The 15029-nt window shown below is 44.1% G+C and overlaps 1 protein-coding gene across 7 annotated transcripts in view; it reads right to left on the bottom strand.

Moving 5' to 3' along the window:
* Window positions 1-1885: 1885 nt before the first annotated feature.
* LOC744965 (S-adenosyl-L-methionine-dependent tRNA 4-demethylwyosine synthase TYW1) overlaps window positions 1886-15029 on the bottom strand; it is a 249248-nt gene continuing 236104 nt past the window's right edge. For 5 of the 7 annotated variants that reach the window (XM_024357846.3, XM_024357847.3, XM_024357849.3 and 2 more), the window contains one exon: window positions 1886-3090. In XM_024357846.3, the coding sequence (XP_024213614.1) occupies window positions 2869-3090 (222 nt within the window). In that variant the 3' untranslated portion in view covers window positions 1886-2868. Of the gene's footprint in view, window positions 3133-15029 lie in introns of all 7 variants that reach the window. The other 2 variants (XM_063814309.1, XM_024357850.3) reach the window with 2 other exon arrangements.

Raw genomic sequence — 15029 nt, 5'->3', positions numbered from 1 at the left:
CCTCCTACCTGCAACTAGTGTCTGAAGTGAGGGGCAGTCTTGTGGGACTGAGCTTTTTTTTTTTTTTTTTTTTTTTTTTTTTTTGAGACCGAGTCTTGCTGTGTCACCCAGGCTGGAGTGCAGCAGTGCCATCTCAGTTCACTGCAACCTCTGCCTCTTGGGTTCAAGCCATTCTCCTGCCTCAGCCTCCTGAGTAGCTGGGATTACAGGTGCACACCACCACGTCCGGCTAATTTTGGTAATTTTAGTAGAGACGGGGTTTCACCATGTCGGTCAGGCTGGTCTCGAACTCCTGACCTCAGGTAATCCGCCTGCCTGGGCCTCCCAAAGTGCTGGGATTACAGGCGTGAGCCATGGTGCCAGGCGTTGGGACTGAGCTCTTAACTCAGGGAGTCTTTGTTAATTCATTAGCATCAGAATTGAACTGAACTCAGCAGGATGCCCGGCTGGTGTCAGAGAATTGATTGGTATAGCAAAAAGCCCCACAAATTTGGTGTCAGAAGTGAAGGATTGACTGGTGTGAGTACAGAGAGAAAAACGATTGGTCTTTCCTGTATTCACTGATCCATGTAACAATACAGAAAAGTATTTTGATTCTACCATTTAGAAATAAGTATGGTGGGGGTGGGTGCAGTGGCTTCCGGCTGTAATCCCAGCACTTTGGGAGGCCGAGGCGGGCAGGTAACAAGGTCAGGAGTTCGAGACCAGCCTGGCCAATATGGTGAAACCCCGGCTCTACTAAAACTACAAAAATTAGCCAGGCGTGGTGGTGGGCACCTGTAGTCCCAGCTACTCGGGAGGCTGAGGCAGGAGAATCGCTTGAACTTAGGAGGTGGAGCTTGCAGTGAGCTGCGATCACGCCACTGCACTCCAGCCTGGGCAACAGAGCAAGACTCCATCTCAAAAAAAAGAAAAAAAAGGAAAGAGAAATAAGTATGGTGGCCAGGTGTGGTGGCTCATGCCTGTAATCCTAGCTACTATGGGAGGTTGAGGTGGGAGGATCTCTCAAGTTCAGGAGTTCAAGACCAGCCTGGGCAACATAGTGAGACCCTGTGTCTACAAAAAACATCATCAAAAAAATTTAGCTGAGCTTGGTGGTGTACGCCTGCAGTCCCAGCTACGCAGGAGGCTGAGGTGGGAGGACTGCTTGGGCCCAGGAGATTTGAGGCTGCAGTGAGCCGTGATTGTGCTACTGCACTCCGGCTTCAGCAACAGAGCAAGACCCTGTTGCCAAAAAAAAAAAAAAAAAAAAAAAGAAAAAAAAAAAAGGTGTCCAGTTTTCAACTGGGTAGGTAGATTATATATCTATGAATTTTAATTCAGCATAGAATAGAGGATAGAGTTACAAAAGGTGGGTCTAACAGGGTTTAGAACTGCAGGACTGGCCGGGCGTGGTGGCTCATGCCTGTAATCCTAGCACTTTGGGAAGCTGAGGCAGGAGGATCACCTGAGGTCAAGAGTTCGAGACCAGCCTGGCCAACATGGTGAAATCCCATCTCTACTAAAAATGCAAAAATTAATTAGCCAGGCGTGGTGGTGCATGCCTATAATCCCAGCTATTCAGGAGGCTGAGGCAGGAGAATCAATTGAACCCGGAAGGCAGAAGTGACAGTGAGCCAAGATTACACCACTGCACTCCAGTCTGGGTGACAGTGAGACTCTGTCTCAAAATAAATAAATAAATAAAAATAAAAAATAACTAAAAGAGTATAATTGGATTGGTTTTAGCACGAAGGATAAATGCTTGTGGGGATGGAGACCCCATTCTCCATGATGTGATTATTACGCATGCATGCTTGTATGAAAACATCCCATGTACCCCATATATACACCTAATATGTAGCCACAATAATTAGAAAATTTAAAAAAACTCATGCTGCAAGTCTTTACAAAAGATTATTTTATTAATTCAATTTTTGCATAAAAGACTGTTAAAAGAACTTGCTAACTTGAAAACAATTTTGAATATTTATGATCTTTCCAACTTGAAAACACCTGAACCTTAAAGAGCAGATTGTGTAAAGCAGCCAGGGCCACAGGAGTGAAAGAAGATGGAGACCCGCCATCTGGTCGTGATATGAGAGGCCCGGACAGTGACCTCCTGAACAAAAAGAAATGATCCTCTTCAGTCCAAAGTGTGTTTGTGAGACTAATGACTCCATGCCCTCACATGGCCACTCCTCTTACAGCAGACAGCTTCACTCCGCTCCAGCCCCGGTACTGCGGTCTGTGGTAATTTACATGGGAATGGGATGAGATCTAGTAGTTTTAGATCCAACGCAATTCTGGGAAGGGTTGGTAATAAACCAAAACTCAATCTATGCAGTATTTAAAAAATAATTGAGAGTTGTGACAACTTCGATTCTTTTCAGGAGGTGCTGTCTTAAGATAGAAGAAAGGGATCAAGCTCTTATCTTAGAAAGCACAGACACGTTTAGCTTAGGGTAGTGCAATTCAATGCTAAGTGGCTGCTCCATGAAATCTAAGGGCCGGGTAAGGGGAAGAGGCCCAGGGATTTCTTCCTTGTCTGACACTCTCGGGACTAGCATTCTGGCAGGTCTTACAAGTTATAATACAAAACCATCAGATAAATTCTAATCACGACTGTGTAGTTCCTCCCCAAAATAATTTTCCTCTTAGAAGTAAAATCAGGAAAGTGGCTGAGTTCTGAAAAGAAACATCGGGGCTGTGGCCCAGGCCCTCTGAGTGTGGACGCTGTCCCCCGTGTCCCCGTGTTTACTGCCTTATCGTCTCCTTTGTATGAAAGTATAATTTACGTAATTCGTCCTTGGAGAATCACAGTGGTGTTCAAGAACCTTTTGAGGCCATCCAAGTTTTTGTCCTTCAGTACCTTGAAATCAGATAATCTCAACATCCAGAAATAGCCTTTGATTTGTTCTTTCTCTGATGTCTTGTGTCCTTGGGATCAAAGCCTCTTTCACTGGCACCAAATAATGCCCAGTGAGGAGTTCTGGCCATATAATCCTTTGCGCTGAACGTTTTTGATCCACCACTATCTTCATATTCCTGGATGAGCTCCTGGAAGCGGTTATAATCGATCCATGTCCACCATTCACCACCAATTTTAAACTGGAAAGAAAAAAATGCGTCAAGTCAGAAGTAAAAACATCCCTAGAAAAAAAAAAATGAAGGTTTTAAAAATCATGAACAAGTCTGATCTTTTCTCCCTATCACGTCAAGAAAACAAAAACAAAAACAAACACAAAAAAAACCTCTTCCATGTTCCAGACATGACTTCCTATCAAAGCAAGATGCGCTACAATCACAGGAGAGCTTCCTTTCCCTTGGGCCTGCAGTTTTGCTGGGCCCGGAAGACAAGTCAAGTTTATCTCAAGCAGTCCCGCTGACACAGGGTTAAATGTTTCCGTGTTACCATGTGACTAATTCAAACTCATTCTAATTCCTGCTGTTGCTGCTTTTGATCGGTTACAAATTTTCAAGGCTGTGTTAACAGCACCTCGTGGAATCCTTTTTAGACTCAACTTGGCTTGAGTTATTAGTGAAGGTTTCATCAATAACTTCTAATTCAAACATGCTAACTAAATGACTCAAACTAGCTTTTCTGGCCTAACGTGGATACAATATCTCATTAGTGGAAAGCCTGAAGAATTTCAATTCAGTAAGAGGGGATAATCCAATTTGTACTCTCTTAAGAAAATTGCTTCTCAAAAGTCACGGTGGAATAATGACCTGGAATGAAGAAAACAGAAAGAAAGTTGAAGAGGCTTGGAAGGAAATACTAATTGAACTGTGAAGGCTTTTAATTCAAAGCATTTGTTTGGCATTCATTTCTGTAAATGTATTAACTAATACGCTGATACCTGACTCATAAACAGACAAGTACTTGTCATGCCACTGTCTTTTTTTTTTTTTTTTTTGAGACAGAGTCTCACTCTGTAGCCCAGGCTGGAGTGTAGTGGCCTGATCTCGGCTCACTGCAAGCTCTGCCTCCTGCGTTCATGCCATTCTCCTGCCTCAGCCTCCCGAGTAGCTGGGACTACTGGCTCCCGCCAGCACACCTGGCTAATTTTTTGTATTTTTAGTAGAGACGGGGTTTCACCGTGTTAGCCAGGATGGTCTCGATCTCCTAACCTCGTGATCCACTGGCCTTGGCCTCCCAAAGTGCTGGGATTACAGGCGTGAGCCACCACGCCCGGCCCATGCCACTGTCTTTTAAAAAACTTCGACTAATGGCCAGGCACGGTGGCTCACGCCTGTCATCCCAGCACTTTCAAAGGCCAAGGCAGGTGGATCGCCTGAGGTCAGGCGTTCAAGACTAGCTTGGCCAACATGGTAAAACCCCATCTCTACTAAAAATACAAAAATTAGCCGGGCGTGGTGGTGTGTGCATGTAATCCCAGCTACTCGGGAGGCTGAGGCAGGAGAATCGCTTGAACCTGGGAGGTGGAGGTTGCAGTGAGCTGAGACTGTGCCACTGCACTCTAGCCTCAGTGACGTGAGTGAAATTCCATCTCAAAAATAAAAATAAGAAAACTCCAATGAACTAAATGAACTAAGGAACAATTTCCTGTTCTAGCCACAAAAAAAAAAGAAAAGAAAATACATAGGTTCCTGAATTTAGAATATTAAAATATGCTGAATTTAAATGACATCTGATTTTTTAACCACTAGCTAAGAGCTTTCTAGGGGGAAAATGCTGAATATGTGGAAAAGTTTAATTACTCTATGAATTAGAAGAAATTTTCTTGTAATAAGACCATTCATGGAAATGGTGCCTCAAGGGCCCTGTGAACTCTACAACCCAAGATGTAAAATTTATATCTCACCATCATTTTCTCTCCCAAGACAGACTGTCCCTGAAGTGTTGTCTACTGTTGTGGAGGCAATCACTGTCATTCCCAGGCACTGAGCCTCGAAACTGCAGAGTCAAAGGTGACCTCCTTTTCCCTGACCCCTCACACCTCCATCGATTCTCCCTGGGCAGCACTTCTGCCGCCGGTGGCGTGACTTGGTCACGCAGACCCTTCCTCTGGGCCACAGCCACTGTCTTCCAGCCAATTGACCTTCTGATACCAGCTGTGGCTTCTCTCAACTTCCCACAGACGGCCTGAGACTGTGCCGACAGCAGAATTGATTCCTATGATCCTGAATGTAAAGTCTGAGTATCAAATCTGCATCTCTTGGTGAGCTGTGGTCCTCTCACGTGACGCCCAAGCTGTTCCCTCTGTCTAACTCACATGTCCTTCATCCTTTGCTCTGGGAAGTCTTCCTAAATCCTGTTAGTTCGGTTGCAGTGAGAGAGTTCCCATGTTAGACAATTTCTGTCAGTTTTCTGGCCACAGGACCTCACTGTCTTGAACTTCCGCAGACACTATAATGGTCCCTGCAGTTTCCTCCTGCATTCCACCCAACCAAGCCTGCTGGCTCTGTGAATATAGGAACTTAACAACATATGCCGTCACCCAGGACATGCGAGGGCCCAGTCTTTCTTCCTCAACTCTTTTCTTTTTCTTTTTTTTTTTTTGAGACAGAGTCTCGCTGTCTCCCAGGCTGGAGTGCAGTGGTGCTATCTCGGCTCACTGCAAGCTCCGCCTCCTGGGTTCTCGCCATTCTCCTGCCTCAGCCTCCCAAGTAGCTGGGACTACTGGCACCCGCCACCACACCTGGCTAATTTTTTTTGTATTTTTAGTAGACACAGTGTTTTACCAAGTTAGCCAGGATGGTCTCGATCTCCTGACCTTGTGATCCGCCCATCTCGGCCTCCCAAAGTGCTGGGATAACAGGCGTGAGCCACTGCACCCAGCCCTTCCTCACCTCTTAACAAAGCTAGAAGACCATACAAAGAATCAAAATTCCACCCGTTCTACTGACATCTTGAGACATGATGGGATTTTGCTGCTACTGGCTCCATAGAATAGAAGGGACTGCTTCACTGTGTATTCATGACAGAGGCATGACACTCACCCTTGACTGAGCCTGGGGTGACTGACATGACGTTAACATGTAATTCAACATGCATGACAGTCAAATGAGGCCAAAACTCATGATCCATCCATCAACATGGGCCAACTGGGCCAACTATGGACTTGGCCCAGTTACATACATTTAGAAAATAATTATAATACAACATAGCGTGTATAGCAGGTGAGGTTATGTACAAGGCACTTGGGGAGTACAGGGACAGGTGTGATAAATCACACAAGCTTGGCCCCGTAGAGGAGTCTCTTTGGGGATCCCAGTGTTGCTTGCTGAAAGACAGAGATGACCATACTCTCTTCTTCCTTATTTGTGTCCCTTTGGTGTTTTGATTTCTAGGTCTGAAGTCTGACCCCTCTGGTTCATAATCCTGATGCTCCTTCACCCTCAAACTCTAACATGATCATTTACCATGGGTGTTCTAAGAGAGAGTAAAGGATTGGTTTGAGCAATACAATGGACTTAAATTTTTTTTTTTTTTTTACCATACCTACAGTCAAAAATATACTTTATATCTCAATCTAGTACATGCAAATATACACACACAAGCTGGGAATACAACTTTCACAAAACTGCAGGCAATGCACTTCATAAGAGAACTGCTGGCTGCAACTCACAAAACCAACTTCCTCACTTCTAATGCAGTGTGAAAGCTTCTGCACTAAAAGATCTGGTTTCTTTTGACTCTAAAACTCTGCTCTGGTTTAAAATGGAAGAAATTTCCGTTGCACAGGTAGGACAACTGTAAGCTAAAATCTGACAACTGACTGCTCTGATTCCCAAAGTCTAAAAAAACTAACTGGAAGACCAAGTAAATGCAGGACAAAGTAGGAGTATTAGCTCAGGCTGCCGTAACAAAATGCCATAGTGTGGGGGACTGAAACAACAGAAAATTCTTTTCTCACAGTTCTGGAGGCTGGAATTCCAAGGTTCTGGCTCAGTTTCTGGTGAGGGCTCTCTTCCTGTCTTGAAGGCGGCTGCCTTCTTGCTCCTTCCCACATGGCCTTTTCTTGGTACATGTACACGGAAAGTGAGTGAGCAAGGGACTTGGGCCCTCTCATGTCTCTTCTTCCTTTTTTTTTTTTTTTTTTTTTTTTAAGAGATAGGTTCTCACTCTGTCACCCAGGCTGGAGTGCAGTGGTGCAACTATTACACACTGCAGCCTCAATCTTGTGGGCTCAAGCCATCCTCCCACCTCAGCCTCCTGCGTAGCTGAGATTACAGGTACATGTCACCATGCCCAACTAATTTTTAAATTTTCTGTAGAGAAAGGGTCTACTATTTTGCCCAGGCTGCTCTTGAACTCCTGGCCTCAAGTGATCCTCCCACCTTGATCTCCCAAAATGCTAGGATCATAGGCATGAGCCACCGCACCCAGCCCTGATGTCTCTTCTTATAAAGACACTGATCCTATTAGATCAGGGCTTACCCTTATAACCTCATTTAATCCCAGTTGCTTCCTTTGAAACCCCATCTCCAAATATAGCCACGCTGGGAGTTAGGACCTCAACCTATGAACTTGGGAGGGGAGGGGGGCCACAAACATTCAGTCCTTAAGAGTAAGTTATTCTGAAATGAACAGAACCACTAGACCCAAAAGACAAAACTGAACCACATGTGCCGCCTCTCAGGGCAATCTGAGACGAATCATACTGAATAATCACAGCTCAGAAAAAATCAAAGTGTTCCATGTAAAAGGCAGAAGCTGAAAGAGCAAAATTTGGTATGACTGACACACAAACAGCGCTGAGAGACAGCTGCATAAACAGAGGCATGAAACCCCAAATCGTAAAATCTGAAGTTAAGTATCCTGAGACACGAGGTCACCCTGCTAAAAGAATCCCTCGAATCCAACAGTAAGGGAAGAACGGAATCTATGCAGAATTACAAATAAACTCAAAAGGTCATAAATGATCTTAAAAACACACAAGCGCAATAAGATACAGCCTGACTTAATAAAGCCAGGCTGCTAAGGGTCTGTGGCCTTGCTGGCTAGATGAGGCAATGCAGGCTCCCACTCTCTGCAAGAATCAAACTGCTGTACAAAGGGGCCTTGTTCTCCTTATGTTCTCATCTTTCACACAGGGAGAATTTCACTAAACAATAATAATGGCATAGGTTCTCTGTTAGTGTAAATGTTTAAAAAGATTCAATTAAAGATAGTAGATTAAATGCATGCATTTACTATTACTTCCTCTTGAAACCCCACTAAAATGACAGTAAGAACATTTTAAAAAGATATATAACATAAAAACAAAGCTACCAGGAGAAGAGAAAACAGTATTGGACTTTTAGAAGCTGAAAAGATGATGGGTGAGCAAACTGGTTTAGCAGACCCAAGAGAGCTGAATCCTAAGCTAGCAAATAGAGAAATCCAAGATTCAGCCCAAATTATGCTTTAGAATTCCTCAAAGGCTCAGAAACTGGCTGCACTAGCTCCCCCCCACCGACAGGAAGCATGGATTGAGGAGGTACCAAACCCACTCCCCACCAAAAACCCAAAGGCAGATTTATATTCTGTTTAAAACATGATTAGAATCTCAAGTTCCTGAGCCCCCTGCATATATTCACAGCTAAGCACCTGCCCACTCCATGCCCCGACAGATGCTTAGAGGTTTCTTCTCAGAAGACAATTCAGAAAGGATCTGTGATCTGTGGGACAGCAGGTATAGCTGAGAGCAGGGCTGCCATAATAAAACTACTTCCTTTCCTGTTTCTGGACCACCAGGGACCATTGCAAGCTGCAGAAAATGAGAAGACCCTACTGACCAGCCCAAGAAGACAGATGACAAGATACTGAGGTTGGGATTCCCTAAGCAAATGATCCAGCAGATCACTCCAAGATAGAGTCAACCCCATACCATTAGGGTGCTCTTTATTTTTTATTATTTTTTTATTTATTTATTTTTGAGACGGAGTCATGCTCTGTTGCCCAGGCTGGAGTGCAGTGGCGCAATCTCGGCTTCACTGCAACCTCCACCTCTCGGGTTCAAGTGATTCTCCTGCCTCAGCCTCCCGAGTAGCTGGGATTACAGGCGTGCACCACACCATACCCAGCTAATTTTTGTATTTTTTGAAGAGATGGGGTTGCACCATGTTGGCCAGGCTGGTCTTTAGTCTCCCACTCTCAAATACAAGCATATAACCAATGACCATCAGCCACCTCAGAAAAACTTCTAACATGATAGAGGGATAAAAATAAAAAGAGGCTGGGGGCAGTGGCCGGGCGCAGAAATTCTGTCACCCAGGCTGGAGTGCAATGGCATGATCTCAGCTCACTGCAACCTCTACATCCCAGGTACAAGAGATTCTCCTGCCTCAGCCTCCAGGGTAGCTGGGACTACAGGCACACACCACCACGCCCGGCTAATTTTTTGTATTTTTAGTAGAGATGGGGTTTCACCATGTTAGCCAGGCTGGTCTTAAACTCCTGACCTCAGGTGATTCACCTGCCTTGGCCTCCCAAAGTGCTGGGATAACAGGCGTGAGCTACTGCACCTGGCAAAAAAGATTTTTTTTTTTTAATATTAAAGAACTAGTCCATAAGACCCAATTTAAAACTTTTCTTTTTAGTAGTTCTAGACAGAAAGGAGAAAAAAAAAATAGAAGAGAGGATATATTCATTGAAATAATTCTGGAAATGTTAAGAAGTGAAGGACATGAGTTTCCACATTAAAGGTGTCTACAATGGATAAAACCAGACACACCGTCTGAGGCACATTATAGTGAAATTTCAAAACAATGGAGACAAAGAGAAAATCTAATGAGAAAAACATGGTCATACACAGAGGATTAAGAATCTGAATGCCTTTTGAGTTCTCAATTACTGCAAGGAAAGCTGAAAGACAGCAGGTCCAACCTCAAAGGGGGAATAGTTTCCAGTCAAGAATTCTATATCCAAATCAAATGCGTAGGGAGAATGAAAACACGTTTGGACATTAAAGGTCTCAAAAAATTGTACTTTTTACATGCCAGTTTCTTAGGAATCTCCTAGAGGTTGTGTTTCCTGTGAATGAAGGAGTAACTTTAGGAAACACAGGATCCCAGAGACATTTCACTCAAGACAGAGCTGGTGATCCCAGGATAACAGCTGTGAACTAGGTGGTAGAGAGTGAACTGTCCAAGGTAGGTGGGTAAGTAAGTGTCCTGCAGAGACTTCTTCAAAAAGATGAACCTGATAGCAAATCCAATGCATCTGAAAGTCTGAGAGGCAATATATTTGAGATGGCAGAGAGTTTGAGAGTTGTTAGCGAAATAACACAGAAATCTAGATGAAGAAAATAATAAAAATTAACCAAAGGTGGCACTGGAAACAAATAGCAATTGCAGGAGATGGCATGGCTTGGCCATGAACAGTGTTCATGTGGTTATAATAATGCAAAAAAAATCATCTAAATAAAAATCTGGTATGTGTATGTTAGGAGGGTGGGGGAATGGGAAAGGATGTTCCAGGAGAAGGTAGAAGCAAGCTCAAGCCTCATCTTCCATGGTACACAGTAAAGAGATAATAAGCAGCCAGGCATGGTGGCTCACACCTGTAATCCCAGCACTTTGGGAGGCCGAGGTGGGTGGATCATTTGAGGCCAGGAGTTCAAGACCAGCCTAGCCAACAAGGTGAAACCCCGCCTCTACTAAAAATACAAAAACTGGCAGCCTCCTGTAGTCCCAGCTACTCAGGAGGCTAAAGCAGGAGAATTGGTTGAACCCGGGAGGTAGAGGTTGCAGTGAGCCGAGATCGCGCCACTGCACTCCAGCCTGGGGGACAGAGCAAGACTCCGCCTCAAAAAAAAAAAAAAAAAAAGAGATAATAAGCAAAATGGTGGGTTGGGGGTGCAGGGGCGAGCAGCAATATAAGTATGCTATTTAGAGATACGGAGATAAATACCAAATGAATCACCTAGAAAATCTGAAAGTGGTTGTTGCTTGAGAGGGGGAAATGGAGGTGTGTTTGTGTTTGAGGAGGGTACAAGGAACTGCTGTTTTTTTGTTTTGTTTTGTTTTTTAATAAACTTGGACTTTTTAACTGTCCATGTAGAATTTTGACAAAACTAAAAATAAGGTTTAAAATAGTGGTGACTGTATCCATCCAAGAAAGGAAAAAGCACATCAACAACCTCAGCCAAAAAATGTAGGGCAGAGGAAAGGAGAAGACTGGCAGGCAAACAGTAGTGACAAATCCTTGTGAAGTGTCCTACTGGGTACTAGGTGCTATGTTTGGTTCTCTATCTTGTGTAATCCACATAATAAACATGTTGTAGTCACATTCCTATCTTTCGAATGAGAGCAAAAGTCCAAAAAAAGCTAAGTGATAGATGTGCTTAGGCCATATCCTAAGGAAGTAGAAGGGCCAAGATTCAAATTGGAGGGTGTTAAAGAGACCGTGGCCATTACATGATCCCATGTTACTGGTAGCTTTCAAACTGGAAAATGACAGAACAGTCATGTCTTTCAAATATTTCTCAAGGAAACTGCAAAGAGAGGCTTTTTGTTTCGTTTTGTTTTAGAGACAGGGTCTTCCTCTGTCACCCAGACTGGAGTGCAGTGGTGCAATCACAGCTCACTGAAGCCTCAACTTCTTCGGCTCAAGGATCCTCCCTCCTCAGTCTCTGGAAGAGCTGGGACTACAGTGCATGCCACCATATCCAGCTAATGTTTTAATGTTTTGTAGAGAGACAGTCTTGCTATGCAGCCCAGGATGGTCTTGAATTCCAGGACTCAAGCAATTCTCCCATTTCAGCCTCTTAAAATGCTGGGAATACATGTGTGAGCCACCTCACCTGGCCAGAGCATTGTTTTTTTTTGTTTGTTTGATTTTGTTTTACCCCTTATTTGTGTGCAATATCCCTAAGTTAACTCCCTTTGTTTAACTTATCTAAAACTCACAGAAAACAGTGTATATTCCAATTTTTTTTTTTTGAGATGGAGTCTCACTCTGTTGCCCAGGCTAGAGTGCAGTGGCACAATCTCGGCTCACTGAAACCTCTGCCTCCCAGGTTCAAGAGATTCTCCTGTCTCAGCCTCCTGAGTAGCTGGGATTACAGACATGCCCCACCACGCCCAGCTAATTTTTGCATTTTTAGTAGAAATGGGGTTTCGCTACGTTGGCCTGGCTGGTCTCGAACTCCTGACCTCAGGTGATCCGCCCGCCTCAGCCTCCCAAAGTGCTAGGATTACAGGCATGAGCCACCGCACCCGGCCTATATTCCAAATTCTTAAGGTACTTCAACTTCTCTTGGCATTCAGTCTAAACAATGAGTGCACTGAAAAGCCTACTATCTGTTAATTACTTCTCTACTCAAGTACAGCACAAGAGGCCTTAGGCAAACGAGGGGAGCCGAAAGCTTTTTATGCAGACCTCTAAAGTCAGTGTGCCCTGCCTTTGATTTCTTTGATTTTATTTACAAGCTTCTACCCCTTCTCAGAAAATAATAACCAAAAAAATAAAACTGGCACAGTGAAGTACATTCTCCTCCCATTACATGAACTAGTTCCTAACAGTTACAGGCAAGAGGTTGCAGATGAAGAACTGACTTCCCATCGGTTTCCCTTGTAACTTCTCCAGAGACTCATCTATACGGGAAATCCAGTCATCTCAAACTCAAAATGTCACAAATAAAAAACTTGTATCATTCGGCTGGCCCCCAGCCACTGTCTCAAACCAGGTTCTGCTGAAAGTTGTTCCAGCTTTTGTTACAAATACTGCAGAGTCACTGAAAAAAGTTCTAATCATACAAAGGTCTCATAGTTCTACACATTCAAGAGTTGAAATAAGAAGGAAATCTTATATATGAGCTGAAAAAAGAGTACCCCACAAGCTATTTATTAGCATCAACATTGGAGGTGGTTTGTATGACTATTCCTCCACGTAACACTATACCATTCTTTATTCAAAAAGCAAATGGTCAGAACCTTTAGGAAAAAGCCTCTATTAAGAAACTGCTTGATATGGTTTGGCTGTGTTTCCACCCAAATCTCATCTTGAATTGTAGTTCCCACAATTCCCATGTGTTGTGGGAGGGACCAGGTGGGAGGTAATTGAATCATGGAGGAGGGCCTTTCCTGTGCTGTTCTTGAGATAGTGAATAAATCTCACAAGATCTGATGGTTTTACGAAGGGGGGTTTCCCTGCACAAGTTCTCTTCTCTTGTCTGCCTCCATGTGAGACGTGACTTTCACCTTCCGCCACGATTGTGATGCCACCCCAGCCATGTGAACTGTGAGTCCATTAAACCTCTTTTTTCTTATAAATTACCCAATCTCAGGTATGTCTTTATCAGCAGCGTGAGAAAAGACTAATACACTGCTATAGGCAAGGCACAATTCTAGATGCTTTTTATACTTCACTTCATTTAGCCATCACAATCACCCCAGAAAACAGAGCTACTCCCATATTGCAGTTAAGAATGAGAAACTGTGAAACGAGGATTAGAAAACACATTCACCAGTGCAAAGTTCAGGGGCCCGCAAGACAACCTCCAGATTTAACAGTTCACTAGAAGGACCCACAGAACTCTCTGAAAGCTGTTATATTCATGTATGTTTTATTATAGCATAAGGACACACATTAACGCTAACCGAGGGAACAGGCACGTGGGACTGAGTCTAGGAGAATTCCATGCCTGGAGCTTCCGGTTGTCCTATCGCAGAGGGGTTATAGACAGAGCTAACTTCTCCCAGCAGGGATGTGTGATGATATGCACAGAGTGCTGCCAACCTTGGAAATGCACCTGAGTCTTGGTGTCCAAAGATTTTACTGCGGCTCAGTCACCTAGACACAGTTGACTGCTACATGTCTGACCTTAATTTCCAGCCCCTCCAGAGGTTGAGCCAATAACTGCGTGGCCCAAAGCCCCAACCATATGAAATCATTTGGTTGGCAGAGAATATCTGGTGTGGGGGCTGGGTTTGGTGGCTCACGCCTGTAATCCCAGCACTTTGGGCAGCTGAGGTGGGAGGATCACCTGAGGTCAGGAGTTTGAGAACAGCCTGGCCAACATGGTGAAACTCCGTCTCTACTAAAAATACAAAAATTAGCCGGGTGTGGTGGTGCATGCCTGTAATCCCAGCTACGTAGGAGGCTGAGGCAGGAGAATCACTTGAACCTGGGAGGCGGAGGTTGCTGTGAGCAGAGATCGTGCCACTGCATTCCAGCATGGGCGACAGAGTGAGACGCCCATCTCAAAAAAATAATAATAATAATAGAATATCTGGTGTGGCCTAAGGCCTACAAATAAACAAAGGTACTCTTATCAGGCAGGACATTCCAAGGGCTTAGAGGTCACCTCCCAGAAGCTGAGGGCAAAGGTCAGCCCTTTGTTTGGGTAAAATTCATCTATCTGCACAATCAGCATTTCAAAGGCCATATATAATAGACAAAACGGAATAAAACAAAAATAAAAAAGAACACTAATGCAAAACGAATCATTCATATTATTTTCATTTCTACACTCAAGGGCTTTTATGTGATCTTAGTGTCAATTATTATTTTCTAAATGGGTCTTCCAAACATACAATCATACTTACAAGCCACACAGCAGGGGGAGTACTGATGAAAGAAGAGAGGCTACCGGACCTTCTCACAACTCAAAATTAATGTTAACTGCGTGGGAGTAAAGGAAGTCCAGGGGTCGTCTGAGGGAGAAGTGATTTTGGAATACTGAGGGGTGATTTTTAAACTACAAAAAAGAGTATTACTGAAACCACCCAGTGGGTTCACCTTGCCCACTGCCTAGACAGAGCCAATTAATCAAGACAGGGGAACTGTAATGGAGAAAGAGTAATTCACACAGAGCCAGCTGTGCGGGAGACCGGAGTTTTATGACTACTCAAATCGGTGTCCCTGAACATTCAGGCAGCAGAGTTTTTAAGGACAACTTGGTGGGTGGGAGGAAGCCAGTGAGCCAGGAGTGCTGATTGGTCAGAGATGACATCACTGGGAACTGAAGATGTCCTCTTGAGCTGAGTCAGTTCCTGGGTGGTGGCCACAAGATCAGATGAGCCAGTTTATCGAGCTGGGTGGTGCCAGCTGATCCATCAAGTGCAAGGTCTGCAAAATTTCTCAAGCACTCATC

This window comes from Pan troglodytes, chromosome 6 (assembly GCF_028858775.2).
Source record: "Pan troglodytes isolate AG18354 chromosome 6, NHGRI_mPanTro3-v2.0_pri, whole genome shotgun sequence".
Classification (NCBI taxonomy): Eukaryota; Metazoa; Chordata; class Mammalia; order Primates; family Hominidae; genus Pan; species Pan troglodytes.
Note: the sequence above shows the minus strand (reverse complement) of the source record. Positions and strands in the feature narration are given on the sequence as shown.